The following is a 25,455-nucleotide window of genomic DNA, read 5'->3' as shown; positions in this document are numbered from 1 at the left end:
GAACTTAATATTTTGAATAGTTTTTTTCTAAATTTTTTTCTAAATTTTTTTTTTGTTTTCTAAAATCGATTTGCCTGCGGGCGCCAACACCTCCCTTCAATTTTTTTTTTTATTACTGTAACTCTAGTTGAATATTTTGTATTGACTTTAAAATTGATAACTTGGTGCCCCATGAATAATCATTCTTCAATGAACTAAATATTTTGAATAGTTTTTTCTAAACTTTGAATTTCATACGTGTATGAACTGTTATTAAATAAGTTATATATTTTTATTGTCATTGATTAAACGTTTATCATCGGTGGGAGGAAAGTCAATAAAAATTATGGCAAAAAGAATAATGGCTATATTATTTATACCAGAAATATTATGTGAATATTCATAATATAGTGGTCGTGGTAACAAAAAACGACCATTTGAGAAATTGCTTCTAAATAAAATTATTTTTGGTAAGTTAAACTTAAATAACAATATAGTAATTTTGATTTTGTATTAATTAATTAATTTTTAGAATTTTAATCTTTTAGATTCTGTCCTTACAATCAAAAAATTTGACAATGCTGATAACGCAGCCAATGAAATTGAACAGGTTATTAAGTACGTTCTTGTTCAAACTCCATTTAAAATTAAAGATAAAGCGGGAAAATAATTTTCATAATAATCCTAAATATATTATTACAGTGTACAGAATTTCTTAATAATAATTTCTGTATACTTATTAATACTTATATTATAATTTTAAATGAAATTTTAAAAACAATAGGTATTAGGTAAACGTTATAAATAACAATCATAATATACACTATACCTATTTGAAAGATTAATTACTTAACAAATGTATAACATAAACGTTAAATTCTTTTTTATATTAATAACTACGCTAAGTATAAAATCATGTACATAACCAGTTATTTACATTCTATTTAATTTTTACACTAATAATTTGTTTAAATATAATGTGGTTTCATACATGATTTTTTTATGGTTATGAAGTTATATGATACACATTTATTTTGTTAATTTTATATTTTAATATTTTGAAATTTTTTTTAATATTGTATAATCACAAGATTTGTATTTCTTGCAATTTTTTTATTATTTACTTTGCTATTGTTTTAATCAATTGTAGATGTTATTCACTTTTCTATTTGTTACATTATGATAATTTAATAGTATTAATAATCATTTACATAACCAGTGAATTACATTCTATTTAATTTTTACACTTATAATATTTGTTTAAATATAATGTGGTTTCATATATTTTTTTATGGTTATGAAGTTATATGATACACATTTATTTTGTTTATTTTACATTTTAATATTTTGCAAGTTTTTTTTAATGAATTTGCTTCAAAAAGTATATTTTATAAGTCTTAACCACAGAATAGTCAGAATAACCGGTGAGTGGTGGCTATCTTAATTCGTGATTAAATATATTATGCTAATCAAGAAGTTCTTCTTAGTTTATGATGCTAATATTATAATATTATGCTACCAATTACCATTTCACAGATATGAGATAATAACTGATAACGTGAGTCGGAGTTATCAGCTGTGGGAGTGCGAAACAATGGTGCTATGGTACCTATCATGGTAGTTACTGGTTAGAATATTATGTTGGAACTTTGGAAGTTGGTCTATCGATCAGTGTGCTTCGCTTTGAGTTGATCGTTGTGCGCACTCTCAAGTTGTCACTACTCATCGTCTTTGTTATAATATCGTTGTGGTCACGATTCACGACGATATTCGCATCTCGCAATATAGACAAACGGTAATCGTGGAATAATATTGATATATTGTCATTTGCTCATCGCACTTCTGTCGTTGTTCCGTTTCTATCGACGTTACCGCCAAAATTATGTCCATCTGCACGTTTTTGGGCAAGTACATATTGTACTTGTTCAACCTGTTGTGTCTCGTAAGTATATTGATACAATCATTATGATTATGGGGATGTTGGTTAGGGAACTTGTGATTACTCACTTTTTTCTTATATGAATCATATTATATGATGTGAATCGTATTAATGTATTATCAAAAATATTCCACATGAATTTCAGATCTCCAGCGTTGGCATTCTGTCCATTGCGTTCATCATCAATCACAAACTGTACAAATGGTCGAATTTCATAAGCACGGAACTCATCACCACACCTCAAATACTTTTGGCCATTGGAATCGGACTTTTAATTATCTCCATCATCGGTCTGTGCGGTGTCCTTAGAGACGTTGGATGGCTTTTGACACTGGTATGCGTGTTCTTAAAACTGTATTGTTTAATATATTATTTTCTGCTCTAAAATAACATGCATTTCAATTCTTGTAGTTTTCCATACTGCTAACAATTGTCTTGATTGGCGAACTCATTTTATCCGGTTTCGTTTATTACATGGGCGGTGAAATCAAAGGGTATGCGTTGAATCAGATGAACAATACAATTTCTTCATACAATAAAACTGGTTATGAAGCCTCCACACAAACTTGGAATTTGATACAGTCAGACGTAAATGTTTTTTACCTATTAAACTCTGTCTAATCTTACCCAGCTTAATCAATATTTTATTGTATAATTCTCGTTTTCAGATTGAATGTTGTGGAATTTATGGACCAAAAGATTGGGAACCAGTTACACATAGCAATAAACTACCTACATCTTGTTGCTATGCCATACCGTTAGATGGATTTTGTACAGACATTGAATCATATAAAGACGGCTGCTTCAATAAGTTTGAAAGTATTCTAGAGGAAAACAGTGAAATAATAATATGGACAGCAATTGGATTTGCTTTAATTCAGGTATGTTGAAACAAAACCGTAATTTGATATTATATTAAAATAAACTCATGCAATTTGAATGTTTTTTTTTTTGTTTTAGCTTTTTGCTGTATTTTTAGCATGTTGTCGCAAGTGTTCTTTACACAAAGAATATGAAACAGTTTAAACATAATTATCATTAAAGTTTTTAGTTGTTAATAGAGCTACATAAAGAACATGTACTATTAATACCAGTTTATATAATTTCTCCCAATATTTTTATTTCTTTCATTTGTAAATGATCATGTATTTAGATAATCTGATATAGGCACTAGATATTATATTTAATAATTATTATTAATGTTTGGTGGTGTTTACAGTGATCTAGTGATCTATAATTTTCAGTTTCTACATTGATTTATTGACTAATTTTAATACAATTTGTTAAACATACTTGTTTATTTAAAACTTAAACTTTCATTTATTATTAATTGCAATTGTTCTTTACACATAAAGCAAACACTTTAAAACCAATTATTCAAATAATATCAGAGCATGTATGGTATATACAATTTTAACTAATATTTTGAATTTAATAATGAATCAAATTGTAATATTGTATACAAATAAACAATATTAAGTATTCATGGAATAATTTATTATTTCATATATTATTTGGTATAATTTTTACACTTTTTTTACGATTTTTTAAAAAATATTTTAAACTTAGCCTTACTACTTATACTTCTATATTGTATTATGTTAAGTTATTATCCATTTGTATTGAAATCTTGTTCTCATATAGTAATATATTATACTCTTATGATTTTAATATGACAGTTTTTTTTATATTATTTTAAAGATACTAAATATATTGTTGAAAAATATTTGTTCGTTGTATTACATCCTCTTATTTTTCTTATAACGTTTTAATAATATGTATAGATTATTGTAACTAATGTAACAAGTTCATAGTATAACAATATTGATAATACCTATAAAAATATTTTAATTATTCTACTCTTCTAAATTTGTTGTTATGAAAAATCAATTCTATAACTGTCATCTGTTGTATCACCAATTAATTTAGAAGTAGGCCATTATTCTGTGAAATAAATTATAGGAAGAAAAAGGTTTAGATTTGGAATAAAATATTCAAGTAACTTACTATATTTTTGAAAGTACTGGATACATGTGTTACGCAATAATATTCACAATATTTTTTTAAAATAGCCTTTTTCTTTATAAAAAATCATTGAAAGTAAATTGCTTTGAACAAACTAATGAATTATGATTTAGGTACTATAATATCCACTATAAATAATATGAAAGTCATAACCACATATTATATTAATATATTTTAGTTCTACCATGTTAATAGTCAAGTAAGAAACAAAAGTTACCTATTACTTATTAGGTAGGTATAAGGAACTATTCACCGGTTAGGTTAGGACGGTTAGGTGGATTAGTATCTCTGATTCATTTATCCCCAGGGTAATACAGCTAGGTAGTATAAAATATATTGAAATCTTCTATACATTATAAAAAAGCGAATGTATGTCCAATTGCGAAACGATTTGGGAAGTCGTTGAGTACACTCCCGCGAAGGTTTCTAGCGTATTATAATCTGAACTGGGTTACATCCACAGAACAAACTAATATACATCAATATAACGCCGTATTTTGCATTGATAATTTTTTCTAAGGTGAAATTAGGTTATACTGGCGTATAGCTATATCAAAAACCACTGGATGGCACATTGTATTCAATCCACCGTAAGTTGGATTAAGTAAAAACGACAAACTTGGTGTAACTTTGAAACTTTAGAGTTAGAAATTATACACTTACTTTTGTGTGGAACTACAGATTACAGAATATATTATAGTCTAATTTTTTTCTTGTGACATGTCTTATTCTTATGTGTCGTGATATAACCACTGACAAGGACAGTAAACTTTAAAGTAATAACACTAATAATTAATAAGTAGTTTGTAGGTATAGGTGTATAACTATTAACTGCTTAATGTTTTTTTAATGTAGTGGAATGAATGGCGGATAGCATTGATATTTGGTGTTGAGCGTAGAGCGCCTGAGGTATTAGTCGTGTTGTTGTTATTATTTTCGGTGTGGCACGACGACGGCGCGCGCATGCTCGATTCAGTTTATTTTAGTGATAACGACGACATGTTATTAAAAAAAAAAAATAAGCACTCACGCACGCACACGAACCGTCAATGAGTTTATGAGTCTGACAACCGTAATATTCGCCGGTACGCAGACACCATTTTTGGAACCACTATCGTTTTCGAAAACTCGATGCATGATTGTTATTTCGGTGTTTTCCTTTGTTCGCCCGTCGTGCCGCCACCGCTGTCGTGCATTTTTAACGCCGTGCGCTAACGTCTCACGGCCTTTTTGAGCGTTTTACGCGCCGCACCCGGGTAAAAAAGACCGCATTTCGCACCATAGCCGTGCGCCGTCAATCCCGGTACGTTTCGTAGGTGTTTGCCCGACCGCTGTTATTCTACGACGTTCAGTTTCCGCTTGCCGAAGACGCCGCCACCGCATGCAAAGGCTCTTTTTCATCCATTGCTCGCACGTCACTCACGTCCGTCCGTCGTTGTCTGCTAGCCGCCAACGCTGACGCCGCTTGCTGGCTGCTCCGACAGAGCCCCGCCATTGTCAGTTGTACCCAATGCCTTAAGACTGAACGAATTTACATCATTCCCTCCCCGAGTTTAGAGGTTGGCCCCCACAAGTATTCGAGGTATGCGACCGCCACAACTATTGACCGTTGAAATTACTGATTTCATGTTCAACTTTTTCTTGTTTCCGCAGGTTGCCAGTGGCCACTAGCCCTTGTTGATAATGTCTACTACCCCTACCCCCCGTAGTCCTAATAATTCTGGCCGCCGAGGTGTGACTGCGACGTTACCTGCAGTTGCAGCCGTTCAAGCGACTCCACCGTCATCGCCATCCATAGGTGGTGAAACTACCAAGGAAGTGAAACCAAATCCAAAGATGTCTAAATCTCTTAGCACTTCGACTAAGAGGTGAGTTTTTATTCTCTTAATATTGTTACACATGTACTTATCTGTCTCAGTGGCGTAACCAGTGCACCACTTGAGCTGTACCTATTGAGTAATTTATTAATGTAAAGTGTTACATTTTATCGATATTATTGTAAGTTATAATAGGTAACGTCATACAATTTAGGTATCAAACAATTTAAGTGGGAACAAGACAAGAATATGCCTATTATAAATATATACCCTGGTCTTAAACGACACCATGTCTCGAAATAGTAATTTTACATGAGATAAGTCCTCATGGTGTTCTTTACCACTAAAAAAGTGGACATGGTTTTATTTTTCAATGTTTTATTTCTGTTTCTAATGATAACTGGCCATATACCTTTACATAAAGCAAAAAATGTACAACAAGGACATAGAGATAACTCAATTTCATAAAAAATGGACATTGTGTCCTTTAACTTCGGTGTACAGAAATATATCTATATTATAGACCTTCCCTCAAGAAATATCTTGCTGTGCTGCTATTGTGTTTTGTTAAAAAAAATTTGCTCATTTATGTGTACCAGCTTACCATTTCTGTCTTATGTTCGTATGCATAGCCAATGTATGTGTCACATAAATTGTCTACGCATACGGGCATTATATTATTCATTTAAAACATTAGTATAGAATGTTATAAAGTATCATTTAAGTAGGTTATATTTAATTATTTTCTACCTACCAATCTGGTAAAAAAACTGTCATACCTAACAATTTAAAAAATATTATTGTTATTATTATTGTTTGTGTAATATTTATTCTTAAAAATAATCAACAACACTCAATAACCCATAGATAAATATTAAGTAAGCAAAACAGTTAAGTACTTTAATAATTAATGTTTAATACAAATAAAATAAATGAATAACACGTGAATGTATAATTTTACAAGCATAAAATATTAGGATTGGACAAAAAAACCTACCTACCTATTTATTTTTAGTTAATTTTAAATTTTTAAATCTCAATTTTTTTATATTAATAGGTATATAATAAATAAATGCACCATCAAATATTTTAATTATTATTGTTATTTGTTAATCTCCTTATTAGAACTTTTGTCTTAAATACATAGATAAAAAGTTGTCTACTACCCTTAAGAATAAGTATATAAATATGAACTTATTCAGACACTTGTGTTTCCTAGTATATTAGTCAATTTTATCTTGAAATATTTTTCTAGTTTCTTTTAGTTAGCTATTACTATGAATTAAAAATGTATGTATAAGTATTACATTTATATAATTGGATATCATAATATTACACACATTTAAGGATGGTGTTGTTGATATTTTATTTTAGAATAATGATTTTTTGGAGTGGTATAGAGTATTGAGTTGTACCTAATTTCATAATTTTTGGTTTGTATGTCTTCCGGAAGAATAATGTATATTTATGAGAGATTTGGATTGTGATATTACCTACATTGTTATTTACAGATTTTAAATATAATATAATTCAATTTGTACTTGATAAAATAATACATAGTACCTATTCATATTTTCTAGGATTCAAAAAGAACTAGCTGAAATTACATTGGATCCTCCACCCAATTGCAGGTAAAGTTAAAAAATTATTTTTATAAGTTCTTATGATAAAAATTAATGTTCCTAATGAAAAATAATACTATTTTTTATTAATATAATTGAACCTTTCATATAATTTACTTATATTTCATTTGTGTCAGGTATGGCTTACTTGAATTGGTAAATTTACTAATCCAATATAAATATATTGGTAAAAGCAAAAAATTTACTTTAGATTTTGTGCGGAGTGATGAATGCATTTATTTTACTTTACAATTACCTATGTATGATTTTTATTTTTTTTTGTGTCATCCATCGCCTCTTCGACCATTAAAAATGCTTAAATATTCAATTTCAAATGTAGTTTTCGGTAGCAAATAGGATTTTATTGATACTTTGGTATGTTCTAAAGCAAAATAAACAGGGAAACAAAGAAATAAATTATGGCAAATTGGGAATATTTATACAAAATGAGTTTTGCTATTTTATTGTTTTACTAATTACTATAGACATTTGAAATTTTTAACAAATACCTATAGCATTTTTCAGAAATATATTCTAGCCTTTTTAAACTGTTTAAAGACTAGTGTTTTTATATGAATGTTAAAAAAAATTTCAAACTAGATAAAAAAAATTATAAAATTGTAATAAAAAATTTAGTATTTGTGACAAGTTGTACTTACAGCAATTAAAAAATGTTGAAAATACATTATACAATTTACCAAAATTATGAGACTGACACTTCGTTTCTGCTCAGAATTGTGGTTTGGGTATTATACATAATTTAACACATACATTTGAATTCTGCTATATACTAGAACAACTTGCCTGTTTTTTATATACATAAATTATTTAATGTACCTTATTGGGTTTTTGATTATAGTTATTTTAAACAGGGAAATTTTACAAAAAAAATTAAAATTAACACTTACAATTTACACTAATTAATTCCAGCTATTAAAGTTAATTAAATATTTTTTTTCTAAACCACAGCTGTTTGTCGTTATGTTTGAAATGTTTAAAATTCTATGTTTCGATAATTTTATGAAAGTGGAGTGGCTTAGAATTCAATTATAGAAGAAAAAAATTAATTCTAAAAGACAGCAATATGGACAAAAAAATATGACTTCCACAAATTAGCTATCCTTGATCTGTATTCATAATTTACTCAACTTTATAAAAATTAAATTTATTCTTTATGTTAAATTATATTTATTTGTTCCTTTGATAGATTAATTAGAGTATAGTATTTCATTAATTTTTCAGTGCTGGACCAAAAGGAGATAATGTATTTGAATGGGTCAGCACAATTTTAGGTCCTCCAGGCTCTGTGTATGAAGGAGGAGTTTTCTTCTTAGACATTCATTTCACACCTGAGTATCCATTTAAGCCTCCTAAAGTATGCAACAAACAATTTTTATTTTTTTTACTTAGAATAATGATTTTAATTTTTGAGAAACTAATTATAACTGTTATGAATTTTTTAGGTAACATTTAGGACTCGCATATATCATTGCAATATTAACTCTCAGGGTGTAATTTGCTTGGATATACTTAAAGACAATTGGTCTCCTGCATTAACCATCTCTAAGGTGCTGTTATCAATTTGTTCCTTATTGACTGATTGTAATCCAGGTAAAGACATAATATATTTATACATCATTCTTTATTATATTTTAGAACTAACAAAGTAATATATCATTAAAATTAACAATGAATACCTATACTATAAAAGATACCTACTTATAGTATTGTAAAAATAAATTTGAAAACCAAATTTAATATAGTTGGATAACTAATAGATAGATTAAGATAGACATATTTTCAAAGGTCAATATTGAATGTCTTACCATATTGATTAATTATTTAAAGAATAATTTAATGTAAAAAATAAAAATAATATATTAACACTGTAATCTAGTTGCTATAAATAATTTGTGCAATATTTAATTCATAATAATTGAGATCATTTTTTATTTATTATATAGCGGACCCTCTAGTCGGTAGTATTGCTACACAGTATCTACAAAACCGTGAAGAACATGACAGAATTGCTAGGCTGTGGACAAAACGATATGCTACATGATTGATCCTCGGAGAAACTTAAAAATACATATATATATATAAATATACATGCAAAAAATCCTAATTCCGTATTTTATTAATGGGTGTTAGCATGATAAAATTTTAATCATTATTATTTTATAGTTGGCATATTTAAGACCTGAATATGAGTCAGTTCCTACATTTTTCATTTTTTCTTTTTTTTTTCTTGAAACAGTACTATTTTAAACATCAACAAGATTAAAAATGTTAAATTAATTTTATATATATGACTTAACTGCGCAACATGTTAGGCTACAATCCATAACACAATCTCAAATTAATATGTTTTATTTATTTAAGTTTTATAATAGAAAATGTATGCTTTTTTTACATGATTTTATTCTATAATTAATGAATTTGCTTCAATCATGTTTTAAATATTTGTTATTTACAAACAAGTTAAGGTTACATTTTTAAATTGGAATTTTTACTTTATTTTATAAATAACAATGTTACAAGTTGTGTACTATTTATACACAACTAAGTATTTAAAGTCTAGACTGCTAATTATATTTAATTAACGAAATTATGAACATTTTGTAAACGAATTTCATCTTAATGACTTAATGTAAATGTGTATTGACATAGTATACATATTTTTGTATGTAAAATATTATTTAACTAAATTAAAAATATGGATCAATTTGTTTTGTATAACTTAATTTGTATCTCAAATATATTTAATAACATTAAATAAAGCCTATGGGTATTATAGTGAAAATATTTGTTTAAATTAATGATTTATAATATATCGAATATTAGGCAATACAAAATTATGTTTTCCATATTGAATTACATGTTACTACATTCTAAGGTTTTTATTGAATACCCTTAGGCTATTTAACTTCTATTATTAAAATGTTGATATAGAAATATAGTATTATAGCTTATTCTTGTCTGTCATGCATATTACCAATGTATAATTTTTATAATTTATATCAAATATTTATGAATGGTTTAGTGTAAGTTTAAAGTCAGACTGATTGATCAGTACTATCTATTTATACTCTTTATTTTCATTCTCAATGCATACGTTATAATTCTGGTTTACAATGGTGTTGCGCAGTAACGTTTTGTATAAACATTGAACTTTAATTGTACACTACTTTAAACTGTTTTAGAGAAAAAAGTAAAAAAATAAAAAATGGGTGAGAATTTTTATCTTTTTTTTAAAAATGCTTTGAATACAAATTGAATGTATATTTTTTTAGCCAACTTATTGGAATTCAAAGTCATCTTATTTAAGTTGATGTGTAATTTATCTCATTCTTGTTGGTCTGAATATGAGGATATTTTGAATTTACTATTTACTGTGTAATGTATTACACATTTACAAACATTTTAGCATATCTATATATTTATAAGTTATATATTATATATTAATAATTAAATTAATATTAATATTGTAATATTTAGAGTAAATAATGAATAAAAAATATTGTTGTGAAATATTAAATTGAATATTTTGTGTGTATTTGTGTTGTGTACCCTACTTGTACAACAAATAATTGATAAAGAATATATTTTACATTTTCTTCAAGTTGATGCTTATACAATATTAAAGTATATTATAACAATTTGAACGGCAGTATCAACTAACAGTTGCATAGTCTTATTGTAGGTTGTTATCTATGTTACCAATATATTTATACAAATAAATACTTTGATCTAATTAACTCATAAATTTGTTTCAAAATATAAGTATTAAATTAGTAGACTTCTTAAAATTAATGTGTTCTCAGAAATAACGTCACTCCAGCTAAAATCCACTTTTTTTGTTCATTTAATGGTATTCCCATTGGTAGCAACGATATTAAATTATCTCTGAATTGTGTCTCATATAACGCTATTGGTAAATCAGAATTCTTCGTATACTTTGTATGTTCCTATAAAACGAAAAATGTATAATTCTATCAACCAAACAGCTATAGTTTGTTAAATTTGGTTGAATACACATGGTGTTAAAACTATAAATGATTGCACAAATATTTTTGGAATCTTATTTATATACTTCTTCACAAACCTGTGGAATCCATGCAAGTTTAATGTCGTCAATGATAGTGACTGATGGTGAATCAGCTGTATTTTCAACGAGTGTGTTGTGATTAAGCCTAGCCCCTTCTATAACCAAATTTGATATTGTTGTGTGGATTTTGGAACCTTTCAATCCATTAGTTGACAGAGAACAATCAAGTATGAGACTATCCATTGGGATTTCATATTGTCTACATTAAAAATAGAAGATTTTCATTAAAGTTTTGTTACTGAAGTTAGCCGCCTCAAGAAATATACGAGAAATGTATTATATATTTATATATAATCAAACGTATCCTGAGTGACTGATCAACGCAGAGCCTAAACCATGATAACTACTTAGATAACTGTTATAACTAGGTACTAGATACTTTAAATTTGCATGGTGCCTTCGTACCAATATGTAGGGGTACGCTATCGAAGATTATCCAAAATTCTCATTTTAATGTAGTGCCCACATTCTCACATGGAAATCAAAATTGTCTTTTGTTTATAAATGGTTGCCACTGGCTACAAATTATCATTGGAATAATAGACATAAGCAGAATATTTTTGTTTTTGTATATAGGTAAATGGTTGCCATTGCACATTGGTTGATTAGGTAGATGAAGTAAAAGCATCCATCGCATCGTAAATATTAGTTGTCAACAAAAATGAAACTGATAGGAATTAAGTTTTAATTTATGATATTTATAAATCATAATAATTTTTCAACAAAATCGATTTTGTTTTACTTTTTTAGTTGTACCTAATTCTGAAAGAAATAACCGGTAAGACTTGAAATTTTCGCCAAGTTTTTGAGCTATTTATTGACTTAAATTTTAAATTTTTCAGCATAGTTTAGTTTAATGTTTGTCTCTTGGTAAAAAAGCTTGACAATTTCATACTAACGTAAGTTTTACAATTTTAAATGGTTAATTATACATATTTTTTAAAATTATGTATAGTCATGTACTCGTGTGACGTGCATTGTACACAAGTCACAAGTAACAATTCATTTTTATAAACTCGCCAACTTTATCTTATTGTTATCGCTTATGGATTAATAGGTATCAATTTATTGATTCATTCTTAATTTTTCGTATTATGAACAATTTTTAGTTTTTACTTAATTTTTGAAATTTCTTTGGAGGAATGTGCGTAAAGAAATATTTTTCAGAAAGTGCTGAGCTCCGGTGCCCCCCCCCCCCTAATCCGATCTTGCGCGAGGTTTTGAATAATCGCATTACACTTTATAGTAAAAATATCTAAAATTGAAATTCGGAATATTAACAGTTAATCGCAAAATCGAAGTCAGGAATATTTCGATAGATCTTCAGAGCAACTTTAAACACATCTTTACGATACGTTGCATTTTATAATATACCTAGGTACTTTGTAGTTTGAAGTTTGTACTATTGTAATTATCATTGGTGCAGATAGGGGGGGAGGACTTAGTCACCCAAAATGCCGGTCAAGTCCCCCCAGTTCAAAATCTAGTAATTAGTACTAATTTTTATATTCTGTGGTAATAAGCAATATGGCCTATGGTGGTGGGGGGGAGCTTGATTCCCCCAAAAAATTTAGTCAATTTCCGCCTATATGGTAATTATATATACATACTTGGCTGTTTGTTGTTTTAGCGCGATCAGGAACGTTCTGGGGTGAAATAACTCGTCAAGGTCGATTTTCTGAGACAATTTGTCAGATGAAACGCCAATTTTTTTCACGCACATTGTTCTGGCCACGACCGTTCTGACGTACGCTACCGAAACATTCGGACCATTCCATTGGTCCATCCACGTTTTGGGCGTCTAAAAAAATAATTCAGTAGCATATATTATAATATAAAGTATCACCATAATTATTACTTATTAGTATTATTATTGTCTTTATTACGAATCGTAACGGTAGGTATTACAAGTTATAACCGGCGAGGTTGACAAGCCACGGATCCAGTGTTACTTATTTTTTTTTTTGTAGGTAGTTCAAAAATAAATAGCCATAAAATACTTAAAATGTTCCCCAAATATAATTTTCTAAACATCTTATGATTTTGCATATGATACAATATTTGTTTATAAGTAAAAAGTTTAGAATTTTAATACCTAGATGCAACGTTCCTAATTATTTTTTCTTACAGCAGATAATAAGTATCCGAAATACATATTTAAATTTTTTTTTTAAGCGTTTAAAGTTTAAATTTTCAATAAATTCTTTCATAAATATTTTAATTTTAACTTAAAGCTTGAAAATGTAATACAAGATTCCTTATAAGTATATTTATCAGTTAATGTTCTCATATGCATTGAAAAAACCTATAAAAACACTATAAATCCTGAAAATGCACTAAAATCTAAAAAAATCAGTATAAAGTGCACTGTAAATATAAATAACGTTGATAATTTGAAAAATATATAATCTCAATTTTCAAGTGTAAAAAAATTTACATTTAATGTGATATTATAAATTAAACACGACATGCGTACAGATAATAACGTAAAATAATTATAAGACGAAAATGAAAACATAATTCATACAAATATACAATGTGCGGCAAATCTTAACAATTTACTCAATTATTTACCTATAAATTATACGAAATATACCCGGGCCGCAATTTACATCAAATATTTAAAATGGGACACAATTTTGAATTTACGGAGATATCCCGAGTGCGTCCCGTTTTCAAATATTATTTGCGGTGTAAGCTAGTTTATCTCCTCGTGCACAATAGTTAACTCTAAATTAACTCGGGCTAAGTAAAAAATATGACTGTTTTCCTTGGAACGTACTCGGGTGATACATTATTCCGGACGCAATTGGGAAATTAAATAAGGGTTATTTTGGATAGAAATCGGGAAACTCCTTAATTTCCAGTGACCCAATTTATGTACCTCATGTAGTCATGTGCCTCTCCTAGATCGTCAAGTCTTCCTTGGTTATTGTTTTAAATTTATAGCCTATTTTATTTATTGATATTTTCAGGGTGATTTCCAGTTTATTAAATTACAAAACCATGCCTTGTTTAAAAGTTTTATATTTACAAAGCTATCACCCAATTGTAGTTTTAATTATTAAGTCAATCATTTTTCAATATATGTTTGTGGATTTCCTCGTTCGTCTATCAAAGACAAATTTTTGTCGTCCAAGTCTATAAAAACGAATAACTGTGCCTGCCGACTGGGAGGTTATAAGCGATCTATACATAGGCGCAAATGGCGTTTGAGATTGGGGGGGGGGAAGGGTTAAAGCCTTTCTTTAATAATATTGAATAAGCTTGAAACAACATTTAGGAATGGTTTGGTGGGGGGGGGGGCTATGTACATTCCCCCTATTGGCTATTTGCACCTATGGATCTATCCAACTATTTTCCTACCCTTTAGATCCGACCCTTTGGGCAAGACGATATTATATCATACTTGTAGTCTGATAAGATGTAACACTGTGTCTGACACTGTGGTCGAGGGCCTCGTGTTGCTGCGAATCGTCTGGTTTACAGCGGCTAAGGTCTTGTGCACGTTTCTAATCAGCCGGACCGCGAAGTTAAGTTCTTGGCTGAAAAACGCGTCCACCGGCCGCGGGTTACTGTCGCCACTTTTGCTCGTCGGCAACTCAGATAGGTTGACGCCCCTGTTCAAAGCCTTCCACAGGTCCAGAATGGGTTGGACATCCAAATGCCAGTCGCCCCTTATGTGCAGTTTCGTTCCGATGCGGCCAATGCTGACGCCTTTATACAGTACATACGTCATTATATTATTGTATTTGTAGACTGTAGTACTAACCAAGTAGGTATTATACAGACAGGGTGTTTTATAAGCATTATAATCACTACCCCGTTTTTATGCTTAGACTAATATTATACATTATTATATGAATACTCGTTTGTTTGAATTCGTTTTTATGGAATTTATGCAAATAATAAATAAACCTACTTGTATTTTATTTTATTTTTTTGATTTTGATATCTGATCGAAAATTTAAAACGAGTAGGTAGTTTTTAAGTTAATATTTGATTTAATTAGAGGAAAAAGCGAAGTATTATACAACTATTGAACTATGGTCTTTAAAGTTTAAGCACAGTTCATTATTCCGTAAGACAGAATTTAAAAAAGTTGCATAATGTAGGCTTCCTTAAAAAAACAAAGTAGGTACCTATATCAATTATTGGATTCATGTGAACGACGGTAAATTTTAAATTATTATAATAATATGTATCTGTATAGTTTTTTTATAGGTGCCAATGTGTCATAGTCATTATTGTGCCAATCACATAAGTACATCGGGGTTCACTACTTAATCTTAAAGTAGGTAGTAAATAATAATAATAATTAAAAAAAAAATGTATTCCTCCTCGTGAGCCTGAGATAAAGCCATTATAGCCATTATAGTACATCGCTATTGAATTGTTTATGTGAATATTAATTTAAACATCATATAATAATTATTTATTTCCACTCTTATAGTTTTAAAAATGTTTGCTTACGTCGCAACTGTGATATTGTTTCGGTACTCTGTTTCTTTTGCCATGACCTGTCTACGTTCTCCGGCAAATCTAACAGTTTTGGAGTATCTTGCTCCGGGATGCTTCTCAATGCATTCTCGACATCCTATTCGTGGAAACAAACAATAATAATTATTAATTTACCATCACATTTACCAGTATACATGTTTCACATTTTAATATTATAAATTAATTCTAAAATATTATTTACACAATATGTGTGCTTTTATTACTCGAAAGAATATTATTTCAGTTTTTATGATATGGTATGAAAAAATCTAAAATTACAGAAGATAAATATTTTTGTGTATACATATTATACAATATTTTTGTATATACATTCGTATATGACATGTAATAATGTATGGGTATAAAGTAAATATTTTTGTGTGAATGACAAATAATTATTAACGGCCAGCCTGTATGATATCCTTGTAATGTGCATACGGTAAAATTGGTGTGGACATTTCCACTTGAAAGTTGAAAGTGTAATTACAGTGGTGAAAATGAAAATGGGCTGTGAAGAAACAAATATATTATAATGCTAATTCACTACTAAGGATCATTTAATTTTTTTAAATATCAATAAATACATGCAACTTTTGATTAAATCAATTAATTTTTTGTTTTAACTGCTGCAGGTACCAGCATCGCCTCACATATACTATTTATATACCTTTGCGTCACCAGAATTTAAATCAACGATTCCAGGTATACCATCCTTCCAATTGACATTGTCCGATGTGAACACACTTCGCAAATATGTTGTGAGAATAGCTATGTCTTGTACATTCGTGATCCGGCCGCCGTAAATAGCCTTTTCACATAGTCCGTGAATATATGCCCATCTTGTCGAGCTGTGCTCTATCAATTTAAAACAAAAGTAACACGTAGGTTTAAAAAATAAAAATAAATTCAATATTGTAGGTACACCTTGTACGTTATTTATATCTACAGTGGCTAGTGAAAGACGCTTCTGGTTCGTAAAAAGGATAATATAGTGGGGGGAGGGTACTTAAAATTGAATTTCATTTTATTGTTGCCATTTTAAAATAATTGTAATTTTACGTTATTAGAATAAAATAATAATTCTAATATAACGTCTATTTTGTGTATACAAAGAGGAGTAAAGGGGGGTTCACACGACATGGTGTATTTTAAGGATGTAAATAAAAACATTTAATTAAAATATATTTTGTTTTAATCATTAATTATACATAGGATTAATTACTGTATACCTAAACGCAAAAAATATTATAATGTTGCACCAGTTATTTCGTAATATACCCAAGTTATAACTGAGCTAATTTTAATCGAAATTCTTATTAAAAAAGGAGTATTTTCAAAATTTACTATTTTATATAATTTAGAACAAGACATATTTTATATGATACTACTGCATGTACAGTTTAGTCTATGTATATAGGTACTATATATAATATATATTATATATACAGTAAAACTTCCGTTAACGGTCCTTTTCGGTCACCTCTATGTAACGGTCAATTTTTTTGGTCCCCTCGAGTGTTATCCTACCTCTGCAGTAGGACGGGCACCTCTAAATAGTGGTCATTATTTACAATCCCTTCGGTGACCGTTATATGGAAGTTCTACTGTATTATATTTATTTATTCATTAGGATTAAACTCGCTGAGCCTTTTGTTACAATTACACTACACATTTACATAATATTATATAACAAATAGATTTACAAGATAGTGCCTTACATTACACTTTTATAATATACAGAATTTAATTTAAAACGTGAAGGAGGAGTCCACATTGGCAATGGACATAAAACGCTTTATGAGTTCATTTGATAATTTGATATATTATAGTTTGTGGTTGATAGTAAAATGGTAAAAGGGTATAATGTCGAACAGTTGTTGAGGAACTTTAAAATTAACTAAGAACAAGAGTGTGAATAATGAGTTGATTTTTCCAGATAGGATGTTCATTAGGTACACTGGAGATTGAGTGCATGTCTGCGATTAGCCAAGAATGTAAATTCTAGTCTGGTAGCTATTATCATTTAATGCTGTGAATAAATATGTCACGCTTACGAGTTAAAAGTTGTGCAATGGTGCGCATGCGTTTGAATATTCTATACAACTCAATTACCTATTATTGGTGCATACAATTATAAAAGTACACAATGCCATTCATGAAGTACATCAAAGTAATCAATATATAAAGTAATCAATGGGGATACGTGATTAGTCAAATGTGTTAGTATTTACCGCGATGTATCGATTTCTGTAAGACTTTCAGGGTCGCTGTTAAATCCGAATCGTTGAACTCGTAATATTGCGACCACCCCTGAGGTATGTATGTCCTGCGTTCCAACACTATGGAATGGAACCAGGCCAAAGCATAAACAGATCGCATTTCGTCCGAAGATTTCCACACCACGTGCTCGTGCTTCCAGATGTCGTAGGCCCGTCTCATGTTCCTCTTGACGCCGTGAGGAGCTTCGTACGCGACTTTAACGCACGACACAACTAACGAATGTTGAATTTTTTCGTTAGGCTCTGCGGTCATCCACACCGCGAACTTATCGTGCACGTTCTCCAACGACTTTAACCGTTTTTCCAACTCCGTTAGAAGGGACTCCGAACTCAGGTGTATGTTTTTCAAGACGACCCATTTCGGCTGTTTACACAGTTCCTGCAGTGACTCGACTTCCCTCCGGTCTTCGCCTACAGCAATTTCTATACAATTTTCGTGAGTCATCTGTTTAGCCAACATCCTCAACTCGTCAGATGGGTCAGATCCGATGGACGTTATTATCATCACCGGTTCTGTGTTTTCTCCGACCAATTTAGATAGGCTCAACGTAGACGGTGACAAGTCGGTTAGTTCTAAAACGACAATAATAGGTAGGTACATAATATTATAAAAAATTTCAATTGTAAAATACTAAAATCAAAACGATCTGTCGTAACGTACTTAGTTGATTGAGTGAAAATTCTGTCAACGATTTATGCAATCTATCGGGCTTCAGTGCTTGTGTTATTAAAACTTGTTGAAAATTCGACACGTTTACTAAATTTGGAATACTAGAATTTGTTGTTCCGACAAAGTCCTTCCAAATGTTTTGATTATCAAGTTGAAGCTTTTCGTAAAGTTCTGGTACCGATTCCTGATGTGAAATTATCGTACATTTTATTTTTAATTTAAAAATAGAGATATAATTATACAATAGTTATTTTATAATATTTTAACTAATCATAAAATATAATAATGTAAAACTAGAAACCGTCCTTGAGTGGCTGGACTTTGGTTGTAGTAAGTAGTGACGGGGAGGAGGGGGGGGGGAAATATATGAAATAATTATATTTGATAGTACAAAAAATAGTTATGTAAATAATATTATTTAATAATTAATTAATAACAATTTAAAAAAAAATAATAAATCAACAATGGATAGATATAAAATATTATAGGTATATTATAATACAACATTTTTTTTTTAAATTAATCTTATATTGTTTTATTTTAAATTTTTATATAAATTAAAATTCACTATTTAACTAAAAACATTTAATATATCATACAATTTACTAACAAAACATTATCTTTATCTATAAAAAAGCCAATGTTATATTGCGTGGTGGAGAGCCAGGGGTTATCGTGCTAGTACATACATTATAAATAATATTTACTTTTAACATGTAGACATCAAAAGCTCTGTTGTCGTCAATCCATTTTGGAATATTATCTTTATAATTCAACCCTTCGTCAATATTTGTTGTTTTTTTTCCTATGAACAACTCCCATTCCTGTATTTTACAAATTAATCGATCTGGTTAGAGTTAAATAACCCAATTATGAATATCGTAAATATAATTATAAATACTAACATTAGAACCAAATTCCTTAGGATTCAATTTATATGACAAGTATGTTGCGAATGTCAATCGTTGATCTTTGAAAAGCGATCTTGAAACATAGTAATAAACCGTGTGCAATAGTCGTTTCTCTTGGTTCGTACCTCCGGTGGATTCCTAATACGTATAAACAGTAAAAGTAATTTTCTCGTATAACTAAAATCGTTTTACAGTTAGTTATTATACTTTTAGTGTAGACTGAAACAATTTGACAAATGTTGCCATCGAGATTTGACAAAAACGGTTGAAGACAAACAAATCTTTCAACGCAAAATATATTTTTGAAGCGTAACTGGAAAACGGCTTGTATACTTGACATTCAAACTCTAATTTGCTCTGCACTTTTAACGACTCATCGAGTGATTTTGATATCTCAGTGCTGTTGGTTTTTATACTGTCTAGCGAATTAAGAAGTTCCTAAATAATTGCATAATTAGGTACCGTAGGTACAAAAATGTTAGAACGTCATCACGTCTATGATTTTTAAATTAAAAAAAAATAATTTTACTTGATTTTCGAGTATATTCCCTTGTGCGCTAGCCAAGTCTTTCAGCACGTTCTCTTGTAGTACATGAAGTTTCGATTTCAATTCTTCTTCTGTGTGCAACAGTTCCAAATGCATGGAGTCTAATCTAGGATTTTGCACTTTAAGTGCGTGTCTTAAAAGCTATAGAAAGTGAATGAAGTTTCAAAATTAAAAATGATTAGTATAATTAAAAAAATATGTTCATTTATTAGGCAGGTACTTGTTCAGTGAGTCCAATATGATTTAGAGTAAAGTTAACAATTGTTAACAGTACTGATTGGTCTGAGGACAAGGTTAAGTCAGAGGTATTGCTGAATAGGTATAATTGGAAGTTCTCGTTATAATCTACCAGGCGGTCTGCAATTTGGACCATTTTTCTGCTCCCTAAATATACATATTAATTTGTTTGTATATAATGAGTTATGACGATATTGCGATCGTCGAGTATTGTATAAAATTACCTTCAATTTTAAAGTCACTTCTCAATACTGGCACGAGTATAGGATCTATTTTGCTCACGTTATATATTACTATCGTTTTACCAAAACTTAAAACAAAATGTAATGCATTTTTATATTATTATTAGATAATACGTAAAAGTATGTATCAAATATAATTTATAACGCTTACCGAACAGCTAATTCTAAACTTGAGTATAATTTTGGGTTTTCAAATGACGTAAATTCTGTTGAATTTACCGGTAATCTTAATTTTAACCACTCCATGATGTTGTTATTAGGGTCAATGATCAACGGGTAAAATTTAGCCTATACGAATACAATTATCACATTAGTATATATTATAGTCAGTTCTTAGTATAAAAACACATTTTATCAACTTACCGAAATTTGAAGTGTCTTAATCTATAAAAACATGTTTTTAAATAAATATTTTATTATAAATAAGTAATAACAAAATATAGGTAATTAATGTAGGTAAGCATATTATTTACCTGTTTTAGTATTATGGCATTTTGATGCGATGTCTCGTCAGATGGCAAACCTTCAGTAATCCACTGCAGTATCTGACATTCAGATTCCATGAATTTAGAAAACGTAAATTCGTTTGATTTTAGTTCATATTTCCATTTTTCAATTTTTTCATTGCGAATACTATCTGAACATTCCGATAAATATGTCACAAACGCTGACGCAAGCAGTGTGCTCAGCAACAGGTTTTCTAAACTTAACGACAATTCATTTACCTATGACAAATACTTAAAACTATTAGTTTACTTTGAATTTTAATTTAATGTATTTAAACATTTGCTGATATTTATACATAATTTATATATATAGTATTAAAGTGTGTGAAGAATATTCTTCATATATTTTCATATATTACATCATATTATACTAAGTTTTTTTGTATTTTATTTGTAGGTGCCTTCATAAAGTATGCAATAGAACAATGTGTTTGTATTACTCAATAATTATCAGTACATAATAATTATCTAAGGTCAAAACTCAAATGTTTGATTATAATATTCTTAAAGTTCAAAAGTGAAAAAATTTCCGGAATTTGATAACGGTCTGTAAAGAAAATGAAAAGTTGTTTTATCGTTGTGAATAATGAGACAAAATATAAAAATAATAACATTGTTAGGCTAATTAATAATTATTATAGATACAATAATTGAAACAGTTGATTCTCGGTTATATTGAAATAGTTTATGATTCTTAATCATTTAATAGTCAGACAAATACAAATTATAGGTTTATGTAGGTAGTAAATTATATTAAATTTAATATCTATAACTTTATAAGACATTTTCTTTTGTATATTATTTTATGCATGCATAATAAATTATGAAACTAAGTATTAAGTATTTGAGTATTTGAGTATTTGATAGAAATTAGATAAAATTATATTAATTTAATTCGGACGATGTACAATAATAAACTAAAATAATGACACCTGCACGTGTACCATCTATAATAAAAATATATAATTAAGTATTTTCTTGTACAACAATGTGCATAGGTGATATAATATTCAAATTTACTAAAACTATAGACTATAGTGCATATTTCAAGCTTTATTTATGTATTTACTAATAATCTTAATTTTATAGTAGGTATAATTCTTTATAATTCATACAAATATCTACCTGTAAGCCCCATCTCGAAAATTCGTCATCCAACTTTTCTACAAGTTTTTGGGCTGCTTCTATTGTTTTTTTCTCTTTGTTAATGTTTAATTCGATTTCTGCCGCCTCTTTAGTATTGACAGTTAACTGCTCTCTTAATTCTGACACATTTTTATCGACACTGTCCAACCCATCACTTAAGAGTTCTATTTGCTCTTCGGCTTTTTGCAATTTTCTGTATCAAACAAAATAAACGTTTTGCATGACCGTACATGGACGTTTAAACTTCGAGCCAACTGCAAAACGTGACTCAAAAATACATAATATTATTATATAAATTAAATAATTACGATTTCAACGAAGCGTGTTCGGTTTCCAATGGTCTTATTTTGTGAAGTATGTGAGAGTACTCGACATTGGCTACTACCCACGAAGCCAGTGGGGCCGCCGCCGCCGACGCCCTCTTTGCGTTTTTTGAGTCGAACGAATCGCGTTTGGACTTTAAAAGCTTCTCCACCGAGTCCCTGTTGGCCTCCGAAATCCTACGCGCATCGAAAAATCTTATATCCTCCTTGACGCCCCTCTTTGCCAGGAACGTTTTCATGCTGTTCCATGACGTGTCCTGTATACCCATAAGCCGGAGCACTCCCTCCAGTATGTCCCTTATCACTTCTGGCGGTGCTCGAAGTGATCGGATCTCCGTCAGAGCTTCCGATTTTATGTTGCTCACGGCTGCCTGAGACTCTTCAATCAATGGTTCGACTTGCGCTAGCTCTTGATCGATTTCTTTTTTCCTAAAATGTTTATTTGATCACAGTTCACGACATCAATCGTGGTCCTTACGTATACAATACATTAAAAAAATTATGACAATTTAAATTACGATTGACACTTAATGCGTTATATTTTTTCGTATACCTACCTATTTATTCTATCGCTACAAAATTACCTAATATTTTCATTAAATTTGTTTTATATCAAGTAATTTCGATAATTTATATTTTTAAACCTTCAATACGAATCATTGAAGTTTCTTATATTTATTTATAATATTATAAAGGTTACCTTTGATTTAAAACATCGTTTTTTATTTGAAATTCTTTTCTAAGACTTTCCATTTGTTCTTTTTTTGTATTAGCTCCTTGCATGGTTCTAGATATCATATTCAGGGCTTGATTGGCCTTTTCTTGTTTTTCTGCTAGTTTCGTTTCTTGAGCTCCGGCGTCAGATTTCAATTTTGCCACAATGTTTCTGGCATCAATTAACTTAGATAATCCAGCCTTTGAAACATTTAATAATAATACTTATAGTTTATTAACGCCCATATAAAGCAATTGAGTTTACAGACCAGTTTTCACAAAATTATAAATATAAGGTAGCTAAAGTAATAACGATATAGTATACGAATAGTATTTAGTTTATAATGATAATTTTGTTTTATATATATTATAATATATAATTAAAAAAACATATTATATCACTTGTATAGTTATATTAATTCATATTGTTTCTATTGTACATATACTACTGAACAATATAAAGTACTTAGAATTGAATTATATTAAACATAAAAACAATTTTAAAATATACTATAATTTACATTACTTTTAAATGGGCCATTCTTTTATTAATTGATTCTTGTTTGTTCATTAATAAGACACTAAATGTTTGTAAAAATGATAAGTAGCGTCTTGGACAAGTATTCATCCAGGCTTCAGCTTCTTGATGAATACTGGCAAAGTACGAAATATGTTCTTTTATATTTGGAAATTCATTCATTATTTTATTTCTGAAATTTATGTTTGAATAATAAATATTTATATTTATTCTACAGTTTCAGAAACAACTTTTTGAACATCAGCTCCGGTATTATTTCCATAGTTTTTTCATCCCATCTATCAAGCCATATGACGTGACTATGATCTAGCACTGCCGGGCTGTTTTCTAAACAATTGTTGAAGAATTCACTTTCTGAATCCAAAATCATCACTACGTGTAAATTATTTTTTACTCCTGAAATCAAGCAAATACATTACAATTGGCATTTGACAATGATGTGCTTTATTAACACATTCTATGGGAGGTTAATTATTTTATTATACTATTAATATTGACATACTTTGTGTAAAAAAATTGGTCGATGTTCCGTCAAAATTCTGTTGAGACATTTGATCTTTGAGAGGTGCACATAACGATTCTAATTCTTCATTTTGATAGAGCCCCATCACTTCACCAGACACTATTAAGCAACTTACGATATCCAATACTTCATTGTTTACAATGTGATATTCCTCGACAACATAATAAACCTCTTCGTTGTCTATCCCACATGTTTGCATTATCTAATTTGAAAATAAAATATTTTTATATAAGCTATAATCGTGTTATAAAATCTATATGAAATACCGTTTTGATGTCATTTTTAAATGCATTTAAATTAAAAACTGGTCGTATTTTAGGTGATACTACTGTTGCGTTATGTCTGGATGCTACGATTCTTACGGCCAAGTTTCGTCCTATTCCCGAACGCCCTACCAATAACAGACACCCTCTAGGATTTGTCAACACCCTTTCACAATAGGCTGTAATAAGGTATAGTAATTCTGTGTTCAACTCAACTTCCTGATTCGTAGTCTCTAAATGAAATTTAAAAACGTAAAAAATATTTAATGAAAACTGAATGATAAACAAATTATATAGATTTGGAATACCATTTGTGACAATACATTTTTCAATTTTTTTTTTCCATTCTTCCACGTTAACTTTTGATAGTAAACCAATATTTTTTGGATCAATTTTTCTTTGGCATATATAAACAACATCTAAAACATATTTTTATATTATATTTGGGAGACGACGGAATAGTGATTTCACAACCATTTAACATTTTCATTAATTTATATACAATATACTATATTTCTTATAATTTTAATCATAAAATAGTTTGTAAATAATCGCGAGTTGTACAA

At 29.3% G+C, this 25,455-nt stretch overlaps 3 protein-coding genes across 4 annotated transcripts in view; 2 read left to right on the top strand and 1 right to left on the bottom strand.

Moving 5' to 3' along the window:
• The first annotated feature begins 1,579 nt into the window (after positions 1–1,579).
• LOC132940973 (23 kDa integral membrane protein-like) lies at positions 1,580–3,526 on the top strand. The gene is made up of 5 exons (XM_061008804.1): positions 1,580–1,921; positions 2,064–2,252; positions 2,330–2,506; positions 2,587–2,799; positions 2,879–3,526. The coding sequence occupies exons 1-5, from the start codon at positions 1,862–1,864 to the stop codon at positions 2,942–2,944; spliced, it is 705 nt and encodes a 234-aa protein (XP_060864787.1). The 5' UTR covers positions 1,580–1,861; the 3' UTR covers positions 2,945–3,526.
• Positions 3,527–5,015: 1,489 nt separating this feature from the next.
• LOC132940546 (ubiquitin-conjugating enzyme E2-24 kDa) lies at positions 5,016–10,925 on the top strand. Its single transcript, XM_061008265.1, has 6 exons — positions 5,016–5,525; positions 5,597–5,811; positions 7,341–7,391; positions 8,625–8,757; positions 8,846–8,993; positions 9,347–10,925. Exons 2-6 carry the CDS (start codon positions 5,627–5,629, stop codon positions 9,442–9,444), a joined length of 615 nt encoding a protein of 204 aa, XP_060864248.1. The 5' UTR covers positions 5,016–5,525; positions 5,597–5,626; the 3' UTR covers positions 9,445–10,925.
• A 49-nt stretch (positions 10,926–10,974) lies between these two features.
• LOC132940545 (cytoplasmic dynein 2 heavy chain 1) overlaps positions 10,975–25,455 on the bottom strand; it is a 32,823-nt gene continuing 18,342 nt past the window's right edge. For both annotated transcript variants that reach the window (XM_061008263.1, XM_061008264.1), the window contains exons 44-68: positions 25,198–25,308; positions 24,893–25,122; positions 24,606–24,828; positions 24,334–24,499; positions 24,092–24,275; positions 23,552–23,766; positions 22,837–23,280; positions 22,508–22,721; positions 21,350–21,601; positions 21,240–21,260; positions 21,028–21,164; positions 20,859–20,944; positions 20,618–20,781; positions 20,380–20,538; positions 20,058–20,288; positions 19,845–19,988; positions 19,647–19,763; positions 18,931–19,123; positions 18,222–18,842; positions 16,658–16,845; positions 15,964–16,087; positions 14,900–15,207; positions 13,101–13,291; positions 11,488–11,689; positions 10,975–11,350 (exon numbers count right to left, since the gene is read on the bottom strand). In XM_061008263.1, coding sequence (XP_060864246.1) covers positions 11,192–11,350; positions 11,488–11,689; positions 13,101–13,291; positions 14,900–15,207; positions 15,964–16,087; positions 16,658–16,845; positions 18,222–18,842; positions 18,931–19,123; positions 19,647–19,763; positions 19,845–19,988; positions 20,058–20,288; positions 20,380–20,538; positions 20,618–20,781; positions 20,859–20,944; positions 21,028–21,164; positions 21,240–21,260; positions 21,350–21,601; positions 22,508–22,721; positions 22,837–23,280; positions 23,552–23,766; positions 24,092–24,275; positions 24,334–24,499; positions 24,606–24,828; positions 24,893–25,122; positions 25,198–25,308 — 5,084 coding nt within the window. In that variant the 3' untranslated portion in view covers positions 10,975–11,191. The remainder of the gene's footprint in view (positions 11,351–11,487; positions 11,690–13,100; positions 13,292–14,899; positions 15,208–15,963; positions 16,088–16,657; positions 16,846–18,221; positions 18,843–18,930; positions 19,124–19,646; positions 19,764–19,844; positions 19,989–20,057; positions 20,289–20,379; positions 20,539–20,617; positions 20,782–20,858; positions 20,945–21,027; positions 21,165–21,239; positions 21,261–21,349; positions 21,602–22,507; positions 22,722–22,836; positions 23,281–23,551; positions 23,767–24,091; positions 24,276–24,333; positions 24,500–24,605; positions 24,829–24,892; positions 25,123–25,197; positions 25,309–25,455) is intronic.

Source organism: Metopolophium dirhodum, chromosome 3 (assembly GCF_019925205.1).
Source record: "Metopolophium dirhodum isolate CAU chromosome 3, ASM1992520v1, whole genome shotgun sequence".
Classification (NCBI taxonomy): Eukaryota; Metazoa; Arthropoda; class Insecta; order Hemiptera; family Aphididae; genus Metopolophium; species Metopolophium dirhodum.
The sequence above is the reverse complement of the archived record's forward strand: the minus strand, read 5'-3'. Positions and strand labels throughout refer to the sequence as shown.